Source organism: Hyaena hyaena, unplaced genomic scaffold (assembly GCF_003009895.1).
Source record: "Hyaena hyaena isolate Hyena2069 unplaced genomic scaffold, ASM300989v1 scaffold_30, whole genome shotgun sequence".
Lineage (NCBI taxonomy): Eukaryota > Metazoa > Chordata > Mammalia > Carnivora > Hyaenidae > Hyaena > Hyaena hyaena.
Window position 1 is genome coordinate 3,011,325 of NW_024080662.1, and position 23,820 is coordinate 3,035,144.

Sequence of the window (23,820 nt, forward strand, 5' to 3'; positions counted from 1 at the left end):
AGACACAGAATCTGAAGCAGGCTCCAGGCTCTGAGCTATCAGCATAGAGTCCGACGTGGGACTCGAACTCACGGACCGGACTGTGAGACCATGAACTGAGCCGAAGTCGGATGCATAACTGACTAAGCCACCCAGATACCCTCACCCCTCCTGTTCTTAAAGGTGCCAGTGTGGCCCCTCTGACCTGAGCCCCCTTTTCTAGTGAGACTTGCCCTGGCCGCCTCACAAGGCCAGGTGCTGTGCCCACCCCCCCACACCACACCCCAGCCCTTCTTCTGGTCTCTGGTCTTCGTGTTTTGCCAGCACCTTGTTCTGCCTTTCCAGAATACCTTCCTCCCCACACCCCAAGTGAGAACCTCATTCTCTGACCTCCTGTATCCCTGCAGGTGAGTATGAAAACAAGGGGCTGATGATCATCGATGAGGAGGAATTCCTGCTGATCCTGAAGCTCAAAGACCTCAAGAAGCAGTACCGTGCTGAGTATCAGGACCTGCGTGACCTCAGGGCAGAGATCCAGTACTGCCAGCACCTGGTGGATCAGTGTCGTCACCGCCTGCTCACAGGTGTGTCATTTGGGAAGGTTGGCTGGCCACCTGAGGTCCCGGAGGCAGAGGGCAAGGCCACCCCCTGAGTTCCAGCTGTGGCCTCAGAGCTGCTCTCTGACAGAGGCTGGGGCTGGACAGAGGCTTCAGAAGTGTTCCCAGGAGGGGCACCTGGGTGGCTCCGTTAAGCATCTTACTTTGACTCAGGTCATGATCTTGTGATTCATGAGTTTGCACCCCTCATCAGCGTGGAGCCTGCATGGGATTCTCTCTCTATATATAAATAAATAAACTTAAAAAAAAAACAAAAAACAACCTCTGAGGGCAGGGGAAGGAGATAGGAAAGGGTGAGACCCTGGAAGAGGAAGTGAAGAGAGGGCGAGCCTGTGACCAGCCCACACAGGCCTTACCTGCCCCCTCAGAGATGCCCCCACAGCTCACAGTGCTGTCTGCCTGCCCGCTTGCAGAATTTGACATCTGGTACAACGAGTCCTTCTTCATCCCTGAGGACCTACAAATGGCACTGAAGCCAGGTGGCAACATCCGGCCGGGCATGGTGCCTGTCAGTAGGCTCATGTCTCTGGTGAGTGGCACAAGGGCATGGGGGGGGGGTAATGGACGAGCATGGGGTAGTAGTGGGCAGTACCCTTTGTCCTCTGTTTTCTCCATGAAACGGCAGTGTACATGCTGCTCCCAGCCTCACGCATGGCGGGCCCGAGCAAAGGGACAGGTATAGTCTCTCCCCAGGTATTGAGAAGATGGGAACCCAGGAAACATCACTTGCTGCCGTCACCTCTCTGGGGTGGCTCATCCCACCCCAGTGGCAGTTACAGAGTATGTGACAAACTTGGGGCTGGGGTCATGAGCTACCCTGCACGGGGATTTGCGAACCCTGCGAGGGGCTGCCCTGCAGCTCCCCACAGGCCCTGTCAGGGTCAGTCCTGACAGGGCCAGGCTGAAGGGACTGTGCCGAGTTGAGCCTCCTCTAGGGAGAAGATGACCAGGACAAGTTCAGCCAGTTGCAGCACATGCTGCTGCCCGAGGGCCCTGACTCCATCTCCTTCTACAACGCCAAAGCCAAGACAGAACAGAAGGTAACTTGGGGGTTCATGTCTCTGGGAAGGTGGGTCCTTGGGGAGCACATTAGTAGGACACCCGAGATCACACTTCTCACTTTGGAAAGGCAAGGGAGCACGCCAGCTGAGGGAAATACAGAGTCACCGGGATCTCCTGCCGACTCCAGAGTCCTGGGACCAGGCCTGGACATGACTGTTAGGAGCTAAGCTGGTCCATGTGTGGTTTTTAGTCCAGGACGGGGTCTGCCTGCTGGGGACAACCTCTGCAATGGGGGCTACCATGAACAGGAGGCAGGGGACAGAGGCCCACATGGGGCTGAAGGCAAAGCTAGACAGGTCATGGGCTGGGTCTGCATTTTCCTCCCTGAGCAGGTTGGGTTGGAGCAGAGGGGCTCGGTCTACTGAGGCTTAGTCTGGAGCCAGAACACAGACAGCCTGTGTGCTGTGAACTTCTCTGTGCCCACAGGCTGTTCCCATACAGCAGGTGGCAGGTGTACATGGGGAGACTGCTCGAGAGAGCTCACTGTGTAAAAAATATAAATACAGGATCCCTGGGTGGCTCAGTCAGTTTAGCGTCTGACTCTTGATTTCAGTTCAGGTCATGATGCCAGGGTCTTGGGACTGAATCCCATGTTGGGCTCCCCACCCAGTGTGGAGCCTGCTTAAGATTCTGTCTCTCTCTCTCTCCCTGTCTTTCCCTCTCCCTCTGTCTCCCTCCCCTGTTCATGTTCTTTCGTTTTTTCTCTGTTAAAAAAACATACATACATACACACACACACACACACACACATACACAAAATATAAGTATATATACAAATACCCAGTTCCTATCCATTCAGTTCCACCAACCCGCTCTGGCAGGGAACCTTGGTCACTTGTTTCTACTGTTCCCCTTGCACATTGTGCTGTATCTTGCTTTTTTCACTTAACTGTGTATCCTGAAGATCAATCTATGTCAACTCATAGCTGCTTGTTTTCTTTCTTTTTTTTTTTAATAGCTGTATACTGGTATCTCACTGTGAGGATATATCAAAACTTATTTAACCCATTCATATTGAGGAACTTTTAGGTGGTTCCTTCTGTTTACAATACATATATGGTTGTGATGATTAACTTTGTAGAAATGTGAATTCACATATGAGTGAATATATGAATATATGTGAAAGATAAGTTTGAGAAGTAAATTTATTGGTCACAAAGACATGTACTTTTGGGGTTTTTTTTTTGAGAGGTAGTACCTGTGCAAGCTGGGGAAGGACGGAGAGAGAGGAAGAGAGAATCTTAAGCAGGCTTCATGCTCAGCAGAGCCGTACATAGTGCTTGACCTCAGGACTGTGAGATCACGACCTGAGCTGAAATCAAGTCAGGCACTCAACCAACTGAGCCATGCAGGTGCCACAAGGACATGTGTACTTTTAATGGATGATGCCAGATCGCCTACCTAGAATTGGACCCATCTGTACCCCTACAGACTTACAAGATGTATTATCCTGCTTTTTGTTTTTTTCCAGTCTGAAAGGTGAAAAATGATCTCTCAGGAGAGAAATTTACATTTCTCTTATTATGAGTGAGGTTGAGCTTCTCCTTGTATGTTTAAGGGCCATTTTCATTTCTTTTTCTATAAATTGCCTGTTCATATTTTTACCTATTTTTCTCTTAACTTTTATTTATTTTTCAGAGACAGAGAGAGCATGCATGAGCAGAGGTAGGGCAGGGAAAGAGAGGCAGACACAAAATCTGAAGCAGGCTCCAGTCTCTGAGCTGTCAGCACAGAGCCTGACACGGGGCTTGAACTTATGAACCATGAGATCATGACCTGAGCCAACCAACTGACCTACCCAGGCGCCCCTATCTTTCTATTGCATATTGATCATTATTCTTATTAATTTGTAGGAAGTCTTGAATACTGGGGAGATTGGCTCTTTATGTTATGAGTTGCAAATATTTTTCCGTTTGTCATTTATCTGGTTCTTTTTTTTGTAGTTATTCTGTTGATTTTTATGAAATCAAGTGTATTAGTCTTTTCTTTCTTGGCTTCTGGATTTTAAGTCATAATTAAGCCCTCTCCTTACTGAATTCATTCTCCTTATATTTAGTTAAGCTGACATCTGTACTGACTTTTTTTTTCCTCTTAAATAGTTTATTGTCAAGTTGGTTTACATATAACACCCAGTGCTCATCCCCACAAGTGCCCTCCTCCATGCCCATCACCCCATTTCCCCCCCCCCCACCCCCATCAGCCCTCAGTTTGTTCTTGGCATTCAAGAGTCTCTCATGGTTTGCCTCCCTCCCTCTCCCCAACTATTTTCCCCCTTTTTCTCCCCCACGGTTCTCTGTTAAGTTCCTCCTAAATCTCCTATATGTGCAAACATATGGTATCTGTCCTTCTCTGCCTGACTTATTTCACTCAGCATAACACCCTCAAGGTCCATCCATGTTGCTACACATGGCTAGATTTCATTCTTTATCATTGCCGTGTAGTATTCTATTGTATAGATAAACCACATCTTGATCCATTCGTCTGTTGATGGGCACTTAGGCTCTTTCCATGTTTTGGCTATTGTTGAGAGTGCTGCTATGAATTGGGGTCCATGTGCCCCTATGCATCAGCACTCCTGTATCCCTCGGGTAAATTCCTAGCAGTGCTATTGCTGGGTCATAGGGGAGTTCTCTTGTTAATTTTTTAAGGAACCTCCACACTGTTTTCCAGAGGGACTGCATAGGTTTACATTCCCACCACCAGTGTAGGAGGGTACCCGTTTCTCTACATCCTCGCCAGCATCTAGAGTCCTCTGATTTACTCATTTTAGCCACTCTGACCAGCGTGAGGTGGTATCTCAGTGTGGTTTTGATTAGTATTTCCCTGATGATGAGGGACGCTGAGCATCGTTTCATGTGTTTGTTGGCCATCTGGATGTCCTCTTTGGAGAACTGTGTGTTCATGTCTTCTACCCATTTCTTCACTGGATTATTTATTTTTTGGGTGTGGAGTTTGATGAGTTCCTTATAGATTTTGGATACTAGCCCTTTATCTGATATGTCATTTGCAACTATCTTTTCCCATTCTGTTGGTTGCCTATTAGTTTTATGGATTGTTTCCTTTGCCGTGCAGAAGGTTTTAATCTTGATGAGGTCCCAGTAGTTCATTTTTGCTCTTGATTCCCTTGCCTTTGGGGATGTGTCAAGTAAGAAATTTCTGCAGTTGAGGTCAAGATGGTTGTTTTCCTGCTTTGTACATACTTTTTAGATTGCAGATTCAGACATAACATGTCTAGGGTGGAGCCTGAGACTCCGCATTTCTAATAAGGCTCAGATGATTCCCGTGCTGCTCGTCCAGGATCACATTTTGAGTAGCAGGCCACAGAGCTCACCTGCAGGAAACAGGCCTTGGGCTCCTCTGCCTCCAGGCCTCTCTCTGTCCCTGATCTTCCTGAGGTCTACTCCTTCCCCTATCTGTTCTTGTCATTCACTTCTCAATGTCTAGCCACAGTCTTTGGCCCCAGTCTGGCTCCTATTTTCCAAAGCTTCCCAGCTCCAATGTCTAGTATATCACCTGACTACTTACTTTCTGCTCTCCAGAGGGAAAACCTAGTTGACTCTTCTTGGATTAAATGTACATTCCTGGCCTAATTAGTGGTGGTTTGGAGCAGGGTCCCCTGCCCACCCCAGCAGCCTGGCCCAACTCCCTCAGCACAAGAGAGGGTGGCTTTACTACACAGCCATTTAGCTTTGTGCTGTGAGCATCAAGCTTTATTAACCCTGGCCCCTGGAGGGAGGCCCAGATCAGTGGACAGGGCCCTGCCTGTCTGGAAAAGTTTGCTGGAACCCAAGCACTTTGTCTGGGAAAGGAGATCCTGGCTAAGCTGCTCCCATTGACCCCACTGACTGACTCTAAAGAGCTCACTCAGGGTTGCCCATGAAAATCTCTCTGTGGGGAGGCAGGGGTCTCCCAGAACATTTGGGAGAGAAAGGAAGAGGAGCAAATAGGCCTAGATAGCCCAGCCTCAAAGATCATTGACTGTAACTGCCATGTAGGGACTTCCTTCTCTGGCCGTAAAGAGGCCTGTCCCTGCTGGGCTCAGTGGAGGGCACACATGGTATGAGGCAGGGGTCCAACTTTATTCTTTTGCAGATGGATATCCAGTTTTCCTAGTGTCAATTATTAAAAAAAGATCATTCTTCCTTGAATTATATTTTTACCCTTGTTGAAATTCAATTGACCATAAATGTGAGGGTTTAATTTTTGGACTCTCAGTTCTATTCCATTGATCTATATGTCTGTCATTATGCCAATACTATACAGTGTTGGTTACTGTAGATTTGTAGTTAGTTTTGAAATTACAAAGTAGAAATTCTCCATCTTTGTTCTTCTTTTTTAAGATTGTTTTGACTATTCTGGGTCCCTTGTATTTCCATACAAATATTTAGACCAACTTGTCAGTTTATGCAAAGAGGCCAGCTGAGATAGGGGTTGTGTTGAATCTATCAGTTGCTTTGGGGAATATTGCCATCTTAACAATACAGTCTTCAAATCTATGAACATAGGCTATCTTTCTATTTATTTAGGTCTTTAATTTTTTTCAGTGGAATTGTACTTTTCAGAGTAAAAGTTTTGTACTTTTTAAATAAGGTTATTCCTAAGTATTTTATTCTTTTTGATGCTGTTATTAAGGGAATTTTACTTATTAAAATATTTATTTATTTTTGAGAGACAGAGAGAGTAGGAGAGGAACAGAGAGAGAGGGAGATAGATAATCCTGTCTGTACTGTCAGTGCAGAGCCCAAAGCAGGGCTTGAAATCACAAACTGTGAGATCATGACCTGAGCTAAAACCAGTTGGACACTTGACTAACTGTTAAGTTAGCTACCAGGCACCACTGTTATGAATTGAATTGTTATTTTAAATTTCACTTTTGGATTGTTCCTTGCATGTATACAGAATTACAATTGATTTTTTCCCCAAAGTTTTTTTTATGCTTTTTTTTTTTTTTAATTTCTGAGAGAGAGAGGGAGACAGCATGAGCAGGGGAGGGTCAGAGAGAGAGGGAGACACAGAATCTGAAACAGGCTCCAGGGCTCAAACCATGAACCGTGAGATCATGACCTGAGCTGAAGTCGGACACTTAACTGGCTGAGCCACCCAGGTGCCCCTAATGTTATTTTGAGAGAGAGACACACACACACAGAGCATGAGCAGGGGAGGGGCAGAGAGAGAGAGAGAGATCCCGAGGCAGGCTCCAGGCTCCCAGCTGTCAGCACAGATCAGCACAGAGCCTGATGCAGGGCTCAAACTCACAAACTGAGATTATGACCTGAGCCAAAGTCGCACACTTAACTGACTGGGCCATCCAGGCACCCCTGATTTTTGAAGAATGATGTGGTATTCTACCACCTTGCTAAACTCATTTATTAATTTTAATAATTCTTTAGTAGATTCCTTAGGATTATCTCTATATAGGAGATCATGTCATCTACAAATACAAACAGTTTTATGTCTTCCTTTCCAATTCCAATGTCTTTTATATATATTTTTTCACCTACTTTGCCTGGTTGGAACCTCTAATACAATGCTGAAATGAGAGGTGAAAGTTGCCATCTTTGTCTTGTTCCTGACCTTAGGGGAAAGGTGTTCATTCTTTCACCATTAAGTATGATGTTAGCTGTGAGGTTTTTCTAGGGGAAAAAAAAAAAAGAAGAGCCTTATAGCAGCACTTCTTACTCCGAGCTGTACACATGAATCACCAGGCTGTTAGAATAGAGAGTCTGATGCAGCGGCCCTGGGGTGAAGCCCGAGAGTCTGCATTTCTGATAAGCCCCCAGATGATGCTGATGTGGCTGGTCCAGGGAACACACTCTGAGTAGCACACTTTGAAATTTATTCTTAGAACCTTTCTTCTAAGAAAAAGCTCTCTTTTGTACCTAGTTCACTGAGTATTTTCATCATGAAAGGATATTGGAGCCCTATCTTTTTTTTAAGGGGCATGAAATAAGAGTTTATAAAACCTGACAAAACAGATTTGAAGAAAAACCAAGTGGCTGATTAGACACAGTTGAAGAGGGCATTAATAAACTGAAATAGGAATGCAAGGAAATTATCCAAATTATAGCAGAGAGAGATGAGACGCTAGAAGAAATGACAGACTTTAAGAGATACAGAGGACATAATGAGAAAGTCTAACATACATCTAATCAGAAACCTAGAAGAGAGAATAAAAATAAACTGGGTCACCTGGGTGGCTTATTCAGTTGAGTATCTGACTCTTGATTTTGGCTCAGGTCACGATCTTGTGGTATATGGGGTTGAGCACCACATTGGACTCCCTGTTGATGGCTCAAGGCCTCCTTGGGATTCTCCATCTCTCTCTCTCTGCCCTTCCCCTGCTTACACTCTCTGTCTTTCTCTCTCAAATAAATAAGTGAATAACCATATTTTAAAACTTTGAGATATAATTTAAATACCATAGAATTCGCCCATTTGTAGTATATAGCTCAGTGGTTTTTTTCATATATCCACAGATAAATGCAACCATAACCACAGTGAATTTTAGAACATGTCATTCTCTTGTTTTTTTACTCCTAAATATTTTAGTGTTAATTTTTAAGAACAAGTACATTCTCAGGGCACCTGGGTGACTCAGGTGGTTAAGCTTCTGACTTTGGCTCAGGTTATAATCTCACAATTTGTGAGTATGAGCCCTGCGTCGGGCTCTGTGCTGACAGCTCAGATCCTGAAGCATGCTTCAGAGTCTGTGTCTTCCTCTCTCTCTGCCCCCCTCCACTGACACTGTCTGTCTCTCTCAAAAATAAACATTATAAAAAAAGAGCAAGTACATTCTCCTACATAATCATGATATAGTATTTGAAATCAGGACAATTAACAATGATGCAACAATATTATTTAATCCAAGGTCCATATGCAACCTTTGACAATTTACTTAATGGTGTCTTTTAGAGTTGTTCTACTCTTGCACCCTGGTCTAGGATCCAGTCCAGGATCACACATTACATTTAGGTGCCATGTCTCCTTTAATCTGGAAAAATTCCTCAGTCTTTCCTTATGTTTCATGATTTTGATGTTTTTGAAGAGTACAGGCCAGTTATTTGGTTGAATATCCCTCAGTTTAGGTTTGTCTGATGTTTTCTTGTGATTTAAGTTCAAGTTATGCATTTTGGGCAGAAATACCACAGGAATGATCTCATGTTCTTCATGGTACATCATATCAGGAGGTGTCTTATTCAGCCTGGGGATGCTATAACAAATACCATGCATGAGGGTCTTAAACAACAGACATTTCTTTCTCATGGTTCTGGAGGCTGGGAAAACCAAAATCAAGGTGCTAGCAGATTTACTTCTTGGTGGAGGCCTTCATCCTGGCTTGTAAGCAGCCATCTTTTTGCTGTGTGCTCACATGGCCTTTTCTTAGGCATGTGTTTGTGGAGAGAGAGAGAGTTTTCTCTCCTTTCCTCTTTTTATAAGGATACTAAACCATCATGAGAGCACTGCCCTCATGATTTCATTTAAACCTAATTACCTCCCAAAATTTCCCCACCTCTAAATACCATTACAGTAGGAATTAAGGCTTAAACAAATGTGTTTTGAGGTCATATAAACATTCAGTCTGTAACAAGAGGCACAAGATGTTGCTTTGTCCCATTATTGGTAAGGTTAATTTTGATCAATTTGTTAAAGTCATCCTGCATATTGAGTAACAGGACCAAAAGGTCTTTGGTTTTGAGGAAAGAGCTTCCAAAATTTTATTCTTTATTGTAAATTATTGTGAACTTGTTTTGACTGGCATAAATTATTTCAAGATCACAGAAAAGACAAACCAAAGGGATTTGCATGGCTACCACCATGAATTTCTCTCTTGACATTCCAGACAAACCTTCCATTTTCTTTTCTTTTTTTTTTAATGCTTATTTATTTCATTTTTGAAAGAGAGAGGTAAGCATGTATGCACAAGGGAGGGGCAGAGGGGAGAAGGAGAGAGAGAGAGAGAGAGAGAGAGAGAGAGACTCCCAAGTAGGCTCTGTGGTGTCAATGCAGAGCTCAGTGTAGGGCTCAAATTCACAAACCATGAGATCATGATCTGAGCCAAAACCAAAAGTCAGAAGCTTAACAGAGTGAGCTACCCAGGTGCCCCATAACCTTGCATTGTCTTTACTTCCAAGTCTCAGATAAACATTTACATTCTAAATCATTCGGCAGAGGAATCTCGCATTTCTATAGGTCAGTATTATATTCTCCCACCATCCTCCAATATCTAGGAGAACTCTGCATTGGACAATATTTATGTTTAAAATGTGCCCACATGGGGCGCCTGGATGGCTCAGTCAGTTAAACAACTCTTGATCTCAGCTCAGGTCTTTATCTCACGGTCATGAGTTTAAGCCCCAAGTCCAGTGTGGAGCCAAGAAAGAAAAGAAAGAAGGAAAGAGAGACAGAGAGAGAAGGAAGACAGAAAGAAGAGAGAGAGAGAAAGTGAGGGAGGAAGGAAAGAAGGAAGGAAGAGGTAATGAGGGAGGGAGGAGGGAGGAAGAATGGAAAGAAAGAAAAGAAAGGAAGGAAAATAAAGGAAGAAAGAATGAAAGACATGCCAACGCAAAACTTGATATGCAAATGTTGTACTTGAGCCATTCATCTTATATTTACTTAAACCTTTCACATATATTTTTATATGTAAACTATATAGGATCAGATTTTTCAAGGTCAAAATGTTTTCCATTTTGCTCAATTTCTCTCATGGTGGCTTTTATCAGTGTGTGTGTGTGTGTGTGTGTGTGTGTGTGTGTTTGAGTCATAAGTTCATGTTTGATTGAATGGAAGCTGTAGGAGTCATGAGTGCATTAAGTGCATTCTTTCCCCCTGACAGGAATTGCACTTGATTTTGCAGTTAGCCACAGGGCACTGCCAACCCAGGACCATTTTAACCTCCTTCAAAAATTCCAATTTGATAAAGGATTAATATCCTGAATATATCGAGAACTTGTTCTTTTTTAAATTATTTTTTAATGTTTATTTGTTTTCAAGAGACAGAGAGACAGAGTGCAAATGAGGGAGGGACAGAGAGAAAGGGAGACACAATCTGAAGCAGGCTCTAGGCTCTGAGCTGTCAGCACAGAGCCAGATGCAGGCTCAAACCCACGAACCGTGAAATCATGACCTGAGCCAAAGTTGGATGCTTAACCAACTGAGCCACCCAGGCACCCCTATAGAGAACTTTTAAAACTAAAAAATGGGCAAAGAATAAGCATTTCTCAAAAGAAAACATACAGATGGACAGTAAGTGCATGAAAAGATGCTCAACATCATAAATCAGGAAAAGGCAAATCAAAACAAAAGATACTATCTTATACCCATTAGATGGCAGCAATCAAAACAAAAACAAAAACAAAATCCAGTGTTGGTAAGGATGTGGAATAATTGAAACCCTTGTATGTGTGCTATTGGCAGGAATACAAAATGGTCCAGCCATTAAGTGATATAAGCCAGTCACAAAAAGGCCAAAGCTATATGATTCCATTCACATGTGGTGCTTGGAATAGCCAAAATCACAGAGACAGGAAATAGAATGGAGGTTGCCAGGGTCTGGAGGATAGGGGGAATGGGGAGTAAGTGTTTAATCGGTATGGAGTTTCGATTTGCAAGATGAAAAGAGATATGGAAATGGATGATAGAATGTGATTGCATATTGTGAATGTATAGCTGAACTGTACACTTAAAAATGGTAAAGATGGGGGGGAGCCTCCTGGGTGGCTCAGTTCGTTGGGCATCTGACTCTTGATTTTGGCTGACGTCATGATCCCAGGGTCAGGGGATGGAGCCCCACATCAGGCTCCACACTGAGCATGGAGCTTGCTTAAGATTCTCTCTCTCCCTCTCCCCCTCTCCCACTTGTGCACACACTCTTTCTCTAAAATAATAATTTTTAAAATGTCATGGTTAAAATGGTAAATTTTATGTAATATAGGTATTTTTCCACAGTAAAAACAGTGGCATGGGGTGGGGAGAAAGAATTCCAGTTTAATATGGGAGCTTCAGTTTCCATTCCCATGCTGTGGCGGATCTAGGATTCATTCCCGTATTTCAGGTTGGCTTTAGGACTTGCTTACTGCCCACTGTTTGTTTCAGTGCCCCTTTCCTGCCTGCTTTCTGAGAGTCTAGTATTGCATTCCAAGGGAAGAATTTGTGAACAGTTAGATGGTTTGAAGAGGGAAGGCCCTATGGACTACATGTGTGCCTACCCTTGTGGAGATAGAACCCTCTTCTTTTTTAACCTAATTCTTGCCAGAAACTTTCAAGTAGGCCCTTGAAACATACATGTCTCCTTTTAAATATGCCTGCCACACCATTTAAAAAATTTTTTTAAATGTTTTATTTATTTCTGAGAGAGAGAGAGAGCATGAACAGGGAAGGGTCAGAGAGAAAGGGAGACACAGAATCTGAAACAGGCTCCAGGCTGAGCTAGCTGTCAGCATGGAGCCTGATGTGGGGCTTGAACCCACAAACTAAGATCATGATCTGAGCCGAAGTCGGACGCTTAACCGACTGAGTCACCCAGGTGCCCCTTGCCACACCATTTTAAAACAGTTTTACACACTTTCTTTAGGATGAAACTATGGAAGGAGATGAATGGAACATTATTTCTCAACAGAATTGGGGTTGATCAGGGGGCATCCTTGTCCCCAGAATTTGACGTTTGCAGGAAGAATGGTGGGGTGGGTGTAAGTGGCATGGTTTCTGGGTCTTCATTCCATACCTCCTAATCAATTCTGGTTTTCTTCCCTTTTATGTGTCCAGCACAATTACTTGAAAACCATGATGGGCCTCCAGCAGGCACACAGGAAATAGGGATTTGTCGCCAGTGCCTTCAAGGACAAGACCCCCAGTAACTCCTGCCGCTCTAGCATGGGGGCTGCCAAACCACTTGCTTAGAGCTCCGGATGGCCCGCGCCAAGGCTGGAGCCCAGCCCAGGGAACTCGCAATGGCCTCCCTCCCAACAGGAACATCCTTCACAGGACACGCATCTTCATACCACACTTTGCGTTTCAATTCACTGTTGTATACGCAAGAATGGGATAAAATAACTTTCCAGTTTGGATGTTCGGTGCTCACTCAAGAACCTAATTTTATTTCCTGTCCGGGAGGATGTCTTCCCTATGCACAGGTGGGGTCAGAACCGAGTCTCTGGTAAGAAAGGGAAAAAGTAGCTCAGCCACCCTCCTCCTGGCACGCCTCTGTCCCACTGGTTACCCTCTTTCCTTGGATGGACATTCTTGGGGGGAGCTAGGTCTGAGGAGCCCTGGTTCTCTCAGTCCCTGTCAGACTGTAGGTTCCCTTAGGACATCCTCTCTGTGTTCCTGAGCCAGTGAAGGTGGGAGGCTCTCCTTACTCGGCAACCAGCAGAGGCATGGGTCTAGGTGGCAATGGCTGAAAGGCAGATTTTTATCTCAGAATAAGAAGAGGCTTAAAATGAGCGCAGCGCTACCATGAAGTGAGCAGCAGGAGCCCCACAGCGGTGGGGGTGGGGGTGGGGTGTCTGGTAAGGAGGTCGCAGAACCTGTACCAGATAGAAGGTTGAACTGGATGGCATCAGTCCATTCAAACACCTGGTGACCCTGTCCTTCAGCCCAGCAGTGAGCAGGTGGATGGGGGTTTGTGGAAAAGAGAAAGTAGAAAGGCATCCGTGAGGTCTCTACCCTCTTCCTGTTCATCCCCTTTCTCTTTCACTGACGGATACATAATGGTCCTAAAATAGCTTTCAGAGACTCCTACTACACCGAGGCTTCGCAGAACGGCTTTGAAGTGCCCCTCCATCCCCCTGGATGACACACGTGGGGACCATTACTGACCGCACTAATGGTGTACACACAGCCCTACTGGTCAGTCCTCATGTTTCCTTTGATCGTGGCCAAGTAGACAAGTCTGCCCAGCCTCTGCCTGCCCTCCCAGCTAGTAGAGGCCTCAGGCAGGAAGTTCTGATTCTTTCCTTTCTCGGCTGCCCCTGCTCTTACCAGGACTTGTTTGGGGTTCCCAGGCCTTTAGGGCATCTCAGGAAATAGGCCATAGCAAATGGGGTACATCGTCTTTTGGGGGCCATAGGAAGCAGCTGTTTGTGGAATTACCAGCCCCTCTTTCCTTCATTCCTTGCCACTGGCTGCAATGGCATGGCCCTGCTGGACATCGTGCCCTAGGACCCCTAGACACCTAGTCCTGGGGCCTGCTGGCCAGGCGAGCTGGGCCTCTGTCATGGCAATTGGGCACATCAGTCTCTAGCTCAATTCATTATGACAAAGGCCTCTGTGACACAGAGAGAACCAAGTAATCATCCGTGTGGGCAGAGCCACAGAAATAAGCCAGGCTGGTGCCTGGTGGATAAGCCTCCACACACTCCTCACGGGAGCAGATGCGCCCAACGTGACAGGGAGCTAGGGGGCATCATGTCCACTCAGATGGGCCTGTTGTTCTAGAAAACAGTTCCTGCTCAGCTAATCTGACCACCAAAATCACCCCTGAGGGGACTTCCAATTCCAACATGGGACAGATAAGATAGCCTGAAAATACTCCTGCTCCAAACAGAAATGCTGGCTCAAGTAGAAATTCTTTTCAGTGCAAAGCTAAATTTGCAGGAAAGAAAGGACTGCCAGGAGCTGGAGAACTGAAACCCCACAGGGTCAGCATGGGGACTAGCTGTGGCTGCTAGGGATAGGAAGGTTGTGCGTGGATTATTGCCCTTGAGTGTTAATGTGCACATACATGTGAGAAATAAGGCTCTGGCCCATGGCCCATAGGGAGTTGGAAGTGGGACTTCTGCATAAAGCTGGCACTTTGAAGGCTTCATCCTTCACGAAGAAGTAAGCTAGAAAAAGTTTCCCCACTTTCAGGGGAAAATTTTCCAGGGATGAAGGGGGACAGGTCCTGGAAGAATTTGCAACCATGCACAGGTTTGGGATTCAGATTTACACTGTGTCCAGGAACCACCAGGCTGAGGAATTAGGGTAAAAATTAGCCCAAGGATAAAACATCTAGCAGAAAAAAATCTGTACATGCCCTTTACCGAGCCACACAACACTCCCACAAGACCCTAGTAAACATGAGCTCCAAAGATTAAACACACACACGTGCATGAACATGTCTGCACATGCATGTATGAACACAACCTGTCATAATGGAGGCACAATGAGAGCATGGTCAGACTTTTATGAACTTCAGATAACAAATTATTGAATAAAGATTATACAACATATATGTTATGTTTTAAACAAAGACAAAAGTAGGAATCAATATGATAAAGGCTATCTAAATAAATCACAGATTTTTTTAAAAACTGAAACTTGTAGGAATAAAAAAATGTAGTTCCAAAAATTAAAATGACAGATTAGAAACAGCAAAAGAGAATTGCTGACCTGGGTGTTGGATCTGAAGAAATTGCTGGAATGTAGCATAGTGGGATGAAGGAGAGAAGATTGAACGTGTGGATAAGAGACATGGTAGGCAGAATGAGAAGCGCCGGGATACATGTAATCACAGATTTGGAGGCGATCCCAGGAAGATCACTCTCTTGGTGACCTCATCCAGTCTCCTGCTTTGAGCAGTGCTCATAGCCAATTCTCCACCTTATATATCTAGCCTAGACTGCTCTCCTGAGCTCCAAACCTGTATAGCCAACTGTTAACACAGCATCTCCATTTGAATGTCTATTAAGACATCTACAAATCAGCATGTTTAAAACTAAATGCCTAATTGTCCCGCAAATATGTCCCACCCACAGTGTCCCTAATCTCAGCCCAATTGCTCAGGCTAAATCCTTAGTAGTTTTATACTCGTCTTTTCTTCCCAGCACCCACATCAAATCCATCAAGAAATCCAGTGGACTTTACCTTCCTACTACATTAAAAATCTGACCACTTTCCACTTCTGCTGCCCCTGTTCTGACCTAAGCCATTGTCATCTCTTGCCTGGATATTGCAGCAACTTACTGTGTCCTTGCTTCCTTCCCTGCTCTTGTATAGTCCATTTCCAGATCAGCTGCCTGGTTGATCCTTTTGAAATAGAAGTTAGACCACATCACACATCTTTTCAAATGTCACATGGTTCCTATTTCTCCCAGACTGAAACTCAATTCCTCAAAGCATCTCGATGGCCCTACATGATCTTGCCTGCTAGGCTTTACTCTCTTCTCTGCTCTTGTCTCCTTTGCTCACTATGCTCCGGCCATGGGGGCCTCCTTACTGTTCTTCAGACATGCCAGGCAGCTCCTGCCCAGGACCTTTGTACTGGTTGTTTTCCTCTGCCTGAAATATTCTCCCAGATGTCCACATGGCTCACTTTCTGACTTCCTTCAAGTCTCTGCTTAAATGTCACCTTCTGTAGCAGATACTGTCATGCCATGATCATAGTCCCATGCAGTTGCCATTCCTGCTAATGGGTTCCCACTGAAAGCAACTGGAGCTTTCTACATAAAGGCTTTCTCAACCATAGGTACTTAATTTGCTGCAAAGTGGGCCCAAATGCCAGGGAGTTAACACATTTAGGAGCAACTCAACCATCGAGTTGGTAAATGAGCACCCTAACCTCCTCTCCCTTGGTGGGACAAGGCATGTTCTCTACTATTTCCTGGGACTCCCCAATAAAGTACAAATTCACACACAGATGAATAGAACCAAAGGGGAAAAAAGATGGTTGCTATATTTTGTTGGATTTTCAATGAAATAAGACAAAATCATTAAAATAATTGATAGAATTTTTAATGATATATGTTATAAAAGTATAATGAAAAGGATAAGATTGGACTATTATAGCACCCAAAGTTTCTTTCAGAAATGCAGAGATTCAAGATAGGACAAAGGACTCTGGGTAGTCCTTCCCTCTCCTCCAGGATCTTTAACCTGGAGGGCTCAGACGTCTCTGTTGTTGTGTCCTCTGGCATCACATGGAGGTTCCATTCCACTTGCTCTTCCATCAGTTGGGCCTGGGGAGCCTCACTCTGGACTTGACTTTTTTTTTTAATGTTTATTTTTGAGAGAAAGAGAGAGAGAGATTGCAAATGGGGGGTAGGGAAGAGAGAGAGGGAGACACAGAATCAAAGCAGGCTTCAGGCTCTGAGCCATCAGCACAGAGCCTGAAGCAGGGTTTGAACTCATGAACGTGAACTTGAAGATCATTACCTGAGCTGAAGTCAGACGCTCAACCTACTAAGCCAGCCTGGCACTCCTGGACTTGACTCTTTTGATAGCAGGCTCTTTTCTGAGGCAACACAGTATAGGGGTAGAGCACAGGCTTTGGGCCAAAACATACAAGTTAAACTGAGACTCCGTATCTTACTGGCGTGGGACCTGGAGCAAGTTGTCCAATTTCCCAGCCTTTTTTTACATGTTAAAACAATGATTAATAATCCTGGTACCATGTGTGTCTAGTGCACAGCAGGGCCTCAACCAGTTGAAACTGCCATGACAGTAACAACAACCAAAACAATAATAAAGATACGAATGTGCCCAGCATTATGTATGATAGATGATCAACATACAAACATACACCCCCCCAAATGTTGGGCTCCCTTTCCACTCCCCAAAATGGATTTTGAATTTGAAAGGCAGCATGTCCACATGGCTAGGACATTATCTTTCTCTAATTAATCCTGATTCTGATGGCCTTTAAAGACCAATCCAAAAGCTGACGGTAGAAAAAAATAGTTGCTAAAAATATACCTGGTGTCATTGTGGGTGGTGTTACTGGATGTCAAGCGTCTTGGGTCAGGGAAGTAGTAGTCCCACTGTATACCACGTCTGCCATGCTGCACTTGGAACTTCATGTTGGGGGCTGGAGGCAGAGTTTTAGCTGGACAGTTTTAGCCCAGGGGAGGGTGACCAGCATCAATGAGAGGCTCTGAAAACACTGTCAAGTAAGGGATAGTCACAGAAATTAGAGACATTCGATCTGAGAAGTGAAGTCCAAAACGGGCTGCAGGATGGGGAGTGGGGGGAGATTTTTCTGTCCCCTCAGGAGGAAAAAACAAGATGAAGTTTCCAAACCTGGAATGGATGGTCTTGGGGCAAATTGGGCCCCCAGTCCCTGGAGGATGCAAGCCATGTCTGAGCAGCCCCAGTGAAGATCCATGTGAAAGAAGCCCTCAAACCAGGAAGACAGGAAGACAGGACTCTGAGGCCTCTGGGTTCCTCCTAAATCTAAATTCTGTGATTCTGTAAAAGCAGGTGTGGAAAAGCTAATTCACATATCCTATACATAGATAAATTTATATTTTAATAAAAAAGATTAAAATGTCAAAAGGTCAATGGTTGCTTCCAGATGAACTAGAGGCAATGTTATTCCCTTTTGAAATTTTAATTTATTAAATATGAATTGCTTTTATTAACAAAAATATCTAATTTAGAAATATTTTAATAAAAACAATCTGTCTATGAGCAGATGACAGACACTTCTGCCAGCTCAGTTATCCAACAATAAAGGGAGAGACACCCTGTTTGCAGAAATGTATCTGCAAAGGCAAGAAGGAAAAAGGGGATCTTACATGTAGGGAAGAGGCTTCCCTCAAGGCCAGCCATGACTGTGTGATTTGATGACTAAGTGGCTTGTGAAAGATGGATTTCTGAACGCAGGTGGGATTTTCCTATTACATGAAGGAGAATCTGTTCTATCCAGAAAAGCTATAAAAGGCGTTAGGAGGCTGGGATTGTGTGTGTGTATGGAGTAAACAAGTACTATTCTTAAATTTGGGGAGGATTTGCTATGGGGCTGTGCCCTGGCCTTCTGCAGAAAGTAGGCAAACTGAACGAGAGAACATATGGGGCCACATATGTGACCAGGTGTATGAGAAACAACACCGTATCTAAGAACTCCAAGTTCAGATGCTGCCACTCAGCGTCCAGGACCTTGGGCACTCTTCTCTGAGTCTCAATCTCTACATCTGTAAAGATGAGGCTATCACTGCCTTCACTACAGTGATGCTAAAAGGATCATGGGAGATAAGGTCTATGAAGACCTTACAATGTCTAAAGCCTTCCATAAGTATCTGTTGTTATTCCTGTTCCCTGTATATAGGCAGGAACCATATAAGGTAAGAATCCCTTCTGTTGGAGTGACAGTCTCAGAAAAGAATGGGAGTTTTGGCACCTAAGAAGAGCATTAAAGAGCCCAGAGCTACAGAGAAACATGGTGGTGGCAGCAGCAATGGTGTCCAAAGCTAAGAAAGAGTTTGAACCTGAAACGTGACTTTTCTCAAACCTGGCACGAAACCAGGGTCTTCTCCAGCACAAGACTGGATGTTAGTGAAAGGAACATCTAATGGTATTTAGGTGTTTCTATTCCTTTAAATCTTTTCACCTAAATTTTGTTACCATCTGCCTGAGTATTCTAATATTAGTAAAGATGTATAATTAGCTCCTAGAACAGGCCTCATGGTCTTCTGCCAATGCCACTTTCTTGAAAAGCTCCAGAAGCAGAAGATGGCCTAAGAGCCCTTCCCTTGATGGTTGGCAATCCCACAATACTGGGGGCCTGTGATTCTAGGTCAATCCCACACACACAAAATAAAGCAAGCCAAGAACCCAAGGGCAAAGAGGATTCAGATTAACTCAAACATTATTTTAAGATTAGACTCTAAATTGAGAAAGAAAAAAAAAAACTGTGCTATGAACATGGAAAAAAAATTAGCCAATAAAGAAAAAGAGAAGTGCATTTTTTTTTGAGTTCTGAGGCAGCTGTTCTTTTTTTAAAAATGTTTATATTCAGGTGGGGGGAGGGAAAGAGAAAGTAGGAAAGAGGCAAAGAAAGAGGCAAAAGAAAGAATCCCAAGCAGGCTCCATGCTTTGAGCACAGAGCCTGACTCAGGGCTTGATCCCATGAACCATGAGATCATGACCTGATCCAAAGTCAAGAGTCAGGACGCTTAACCGACTGAGCCACTCAGGCCCTCCATGACACAGCTGTTCTTATCCCTGGTTGCACATTATAATCATCTAGAGTGCTTTTATAAAAATCTTGATGCCTGGGGCACATCCTCGACCAATTAAATCAGAGTTGCTGGGATCTGGGCATCAGTATTTTTTAAAAGCTCCCAAGTGTTTCTAATGTGTACACTCAGTTGACACTACCCTGGTGGAAGGAGTCCTGGACATTTATTTGGTTTTCACCTTTGGTATGTTCGCTGATCAATATGGTGATAAATTTTCGTTTAATCTTAGCAATTATTTAATATATACTGTCTTAGAAACAAGCATAGAAGCTTCTCTGCTGATTAACTTTCAATTCACAAGCTTCCATAGTTTTTGGTTATAAAAATCCAAATACTCAAAGGGAGTACCTGTGCACATGTATGTTGTATGTGTGCACAGGTGATTCTGATTTGCAGTCAAGACAGACACTGGGACAGGTGCTCCATAAACATTGAAATAGATGGGTATGTGGGGCACCTAGGTGGCTCAGTCAGTTTGCTGACTCAGGTCATGATCTCACAGTTTCGTGAACTTGAGCCCTGTGCTGGGCTTTGCGCTGACAATGTAGAGCCTGCTTGGGATTCTCCCTCTCTCTTCCTCTCTGTCTGCCCCTTCCCCACTCATGCTGTCTCTCTCTCAAAAAAATACTTAAAAAAATAGATGGGTGTGGGTGTATGGAGGGGTAAATGATTGGATGAGGCAGATGAGGGATTCTCAACCTTGGCACTACTGACATTTTAGGTAACTTATTTGTTGGGGGTGATTCTGTATGTTGTAGGCTGCCAGAAACATCCCCCCAGTTATATAGCCCCAAATGTCTCCAGACATTTCCAAATGTTCTCTGGGGACAGAACTGCCCTGGGTTAAGAACCACTGGAGTAAGTAGATTAATGAATGTATAGATGGATGGACAGATGGTTGGATAGGAGGATGGGTTATATTCTCCTTTGAACTACCTATAACAGGGGCACCTGGGTGGCTCAGTTGGTTAAGTGTCCAACTTCGGTTCAGGGCATGATCTTGCAGTCTGTTTAAGCCCTGCATCGGGCTCTGTGCTGACAGCTCAGAGCCTGGAGCCTGTTTCAGATTCTGTGTCTCCCTCTCTCTCTGCCTCTCCCCAGTTCGTGCTCTGTCTCTGTCTCAAAAATAAATAAACATTAAAAAAAATTTTTTTGAACTAGCTATAACATGTTAGTGGTACCCTCATTAATTAAGGAGTTAAAAAAATCTTTGACATATGTTCATTTTATATTTGTAGGATAATCATGATTATAACTTCTTTGAAAAATTCTCCTTTAACAGATAAATGGGCATTATTCTTCAGTGTTGGGAGAGAATCAACTGGCTCATGTTTTCTGGAGAACTATTAGGCAGTGTATTTCCAGAGCCTTAAAATATACATATTGGTACATACTATATACATTAGTAACTACATTTTGGATAAAAATTTGGCAATACCTTAAAACTTTTAATTGTGTGTACCAGAGTTATACCATAAACACATTTTCTTCAAGTGCAGATTTTAATTATTATTTTATTTTAAAATTATAGAATTAGTTTATAATATATAATAATTATATATTAGCCAAAGTTTAAAAACTCAACATTTTAATACTTATGGACATTGGAATTTCCAAGCACCTTTGGCTGCTCAACTGCTAGGTGTACTTCTGAGATACTAAAAAGACATTCACATTGTTCAGAAAGGAACAACAGACCCAAAACAGAGTCACTTGCCCCCAACAGCAAACCAAGACTGAATTGCAGTTTCAGAGATTCCCAGGAAGGTAACTTTTAACCAGTTCATCTGAGGTTACCTGGTCAGTACCAGTGAGGTCATCGGCATGAGAGACACCCCCCCACCAAAGAAACCTTGTCTGAGGGCCACGGAGTGGCTCAGTGGGTTAAGTGTCTGACTCGATTTCGGCTCAGGTCACAGTGTCATGGTTCATGAGATGGAGCCCTGTGTTGGGCTCTAAGCTGACAGCAGTGAGCCTGCTTGGGATTCTCTCTCTCCTTCTCTCTCTGCCCCTCCCCATTTTGCATGGTCTCTATCGAAATAAATAAATAAACTTAAAAACAAGCAAACAAACAAAAAGAAACCTTGTCTGAGATAATCCACTCTGTTAGTAAACTTTCTTCCCAGCCCCTCTGTCTACAAAAGCCGCCTGTTTTATACAGCTCCTTTTGAGTGCCTTTCTACTTGCTGAATGGACTGCTGCTAATTCAGAATCAATGAAGAAAGCCAATGAGATGCTCAGTTTTACTCAGGTGAATTTTGTTATCCACAGCTTTCAGCAAAGGTGAGTGGAGGACCCAGACTGTTTCTATAGGTCCTACAGTAAAGGGTTCAGCTGATAGTGACAGCCTCAAGTTACTAAAGTTTCCTTCTTCCGTAATAGTAATTGGGTAAAGATGTATCACCTCTTCAATTCCTGGTCTTGAGACTAGGGCGAGGATACCATTTCTTTCAAGTAAACGCACAAACTGCAGAGTTTTGCTCTACCTGAAGAGGATGCTTACTGAACGTTAGGTGTAACATTGCCACTTCTGCATTTTTTTTTAAAGTTTATTTACTTACATTGAGAGAGAGAGACAGTGGGGGAGGGAAAGTGAGAGAGAGGAAGAGAGAGAATCCCAAGCAGGATCCATACTGTCAGTGCAGAGCCCAACACAGGGCTCGAACTCAAGAACTGCGAGATCATGACCTGAGCCGAAGTCAAGCATCGGACACTCAACCGAATGAGCCACCCAAGTGCCCCTAGGTATTTTTATTTCTAATAGTGTCCCATCATACCATCCTTTGGCCTTGGATCTGGAACTGTGGCTATGGAGCAGTGTAACTCGTTTTTAAGGTAACAAGATACTCAGCTTTCATTGCATACACCCCAATTTTAGCATCTTCCCTGGAGTGGGACCAGAGAAAGAGCTTTACAGTAGGTTTTGTAGGAGACATAAAGTGGCACCCTCAAGGTTACTTCTGTTGAGTAGAGACCTTCCAAAAGACTGCCTGAAAAGCTATTTATCAAGTAAAGCTAAATTTGATAGACTTACTGCATTAAGAATGCCAACTTGACAAAGTCATGATAATTTCACAGAAGATGAAAGTCAGGGGAGGATATTTATAGGATGTTAGGACCTCAACTGGGTGATTTTAAGGAGGATCTTGCAAAGCAGGAAACAGACTAGGCAGAGTTTATAACAACCATCTTGGATTGGTAGGCATAGTGAAGCAATAATCTTTTTTTTTTAATTTAAATTCAATTAACATACAGTGTAATATCAGTGTCAGGTGTAGAATTTAGTGATTCAGCACTTACATACAACACCTGGTAAGGCAACAGTCTTGAAGCAGGTCTTGAGTAAAATGCTAGTTTCAATAAGTAAGCTCTTTTTGTTAGTTTGTAGTGTTCTGGGATCAAGTATTTCTTGGAGCAAATAGCTAAGCTATTTTTGCTTGTTCTCAGTATTATTTAATACAAGAACAGGAAAGTATGCCTGGTATTTTTTAACCCAGAGACAGGAAATTAGGTTGGTTTTAGTTCTCTTTATCAGGTTCCTGCAAACTACTTTAGTTGTAAGCCACCATTGGTTGCTAGTATGCTGGTATTATTATTAAAAAATAGTGACAAGTCTTCTTGTTGTTGTACTGAACACTAAAGCCTGCCATTTCATCTTACTTGAGCAACTTGTATAAGCGTGACAAGGCAGTTCCCAAATCTGACAGGTCAGGTAATGTCTTCACCTGAAGAAAAATGGTGAAAACAGCCCACTCTGCCTTTGACCAGCAATTCTGTTACATCCTGCTGTGCTGAAGGGACTGTCTTGAACACCCTTAAATATCTGAAGGCTGTGAACAAAACTCTGTATGCTGATGATTCTGAAAACACTCCTGGTTTTTACCATGTGTGTTCCATTGGCAAAGACACTCATCAAGCATTTACTTTACTGATTTCCCCTTCCCTAAATAGTTACATAGCCAGACTCACTCTGTTGTTAGACCCAGAAATCCCTTGATAACTGTATTAGTGTTCTCTTGCTGCTGTAATAAATTACCACAAATTTAGTAGTGTGAAACAATACAAATTTATTAGTTTACACTTTGAGTCTGACATGGGCCTAAAATCAAGGTGGCACTAGGGAAGAATCAATTTCCTTGCCTTTTCCAGATTCTGCAGGGTGCCTACATTCCTTGGCTCATGGTCCTGCTAACCTTAAAAATAAAACTGCCAGTTATTTCACCAGCAAA

At 43.6% G+C, this 23,820-nt stretch overlaps 1 protein-coding gene and 1 long non-coding RNA gene across 9 annotated transcripts in view; one reads left to right on the forward strand and one right to left on the reverse strand.

The window, feature by feature from the left end:
• The window catches only part of KIF9 (kinesin family member 9), a 53,120-nt gene extending 40,381 nt beyond the window's left edge, over positions 1–12,739 (forward strand). For all 6 annotated transcript variants that reach the window (XM_039228246.1, XM_039228245.1, XM_039228248.1 and 3 more), the window contains 4 exons: positions 387–563; positions 1,010–1,125; positions 1,532–1,636; positions 12,420–12,739. In XM_039228246.1, coding sequence (XP_039084177.1) covers positions 387–563; positions 1,010–1,125; positions 1,532–1,636; positions 12,420–12,470 — 449 coding nt within the window. In that variant the 3' untranslated portion in view covers positions 12,471–12,739. The remainder of the gene's footprint in view (positions 1–386; positions 564–1,009; positions 1,126–1,531; positions 1,637–12,419) is intronic.
• A 3,606-nt stretch (positions 12,740–16,345) lies between these two features.
• Positions 16,346–23,820, reverse strand: part of LOC120229320 — a 40,197-nt gene continuing 32,722 nt past the window's right edge. For 2 of the 3 annotated variants that reach the window (XR_005527708.1, XR_005527709.1), the window contains exons 4-7: positions 17,652–17,819; positions 17,328–17,514; positions 16,788–16,899; positions 16,346–16,616 (exon numbers count right to left, since the gene is read on the reverse strand). This is a non-coding gene — a long non-coding RNA (uncharacterized LOC120229320). The remainder of the gene's footprint in view (positions 16,617–16,787; positions 16,900–17,327; positions 17,515–17,651; positions 17,820–23,820) is intronic. The other variant, XR_005527710.1, reaches the window with a different exon arrangement.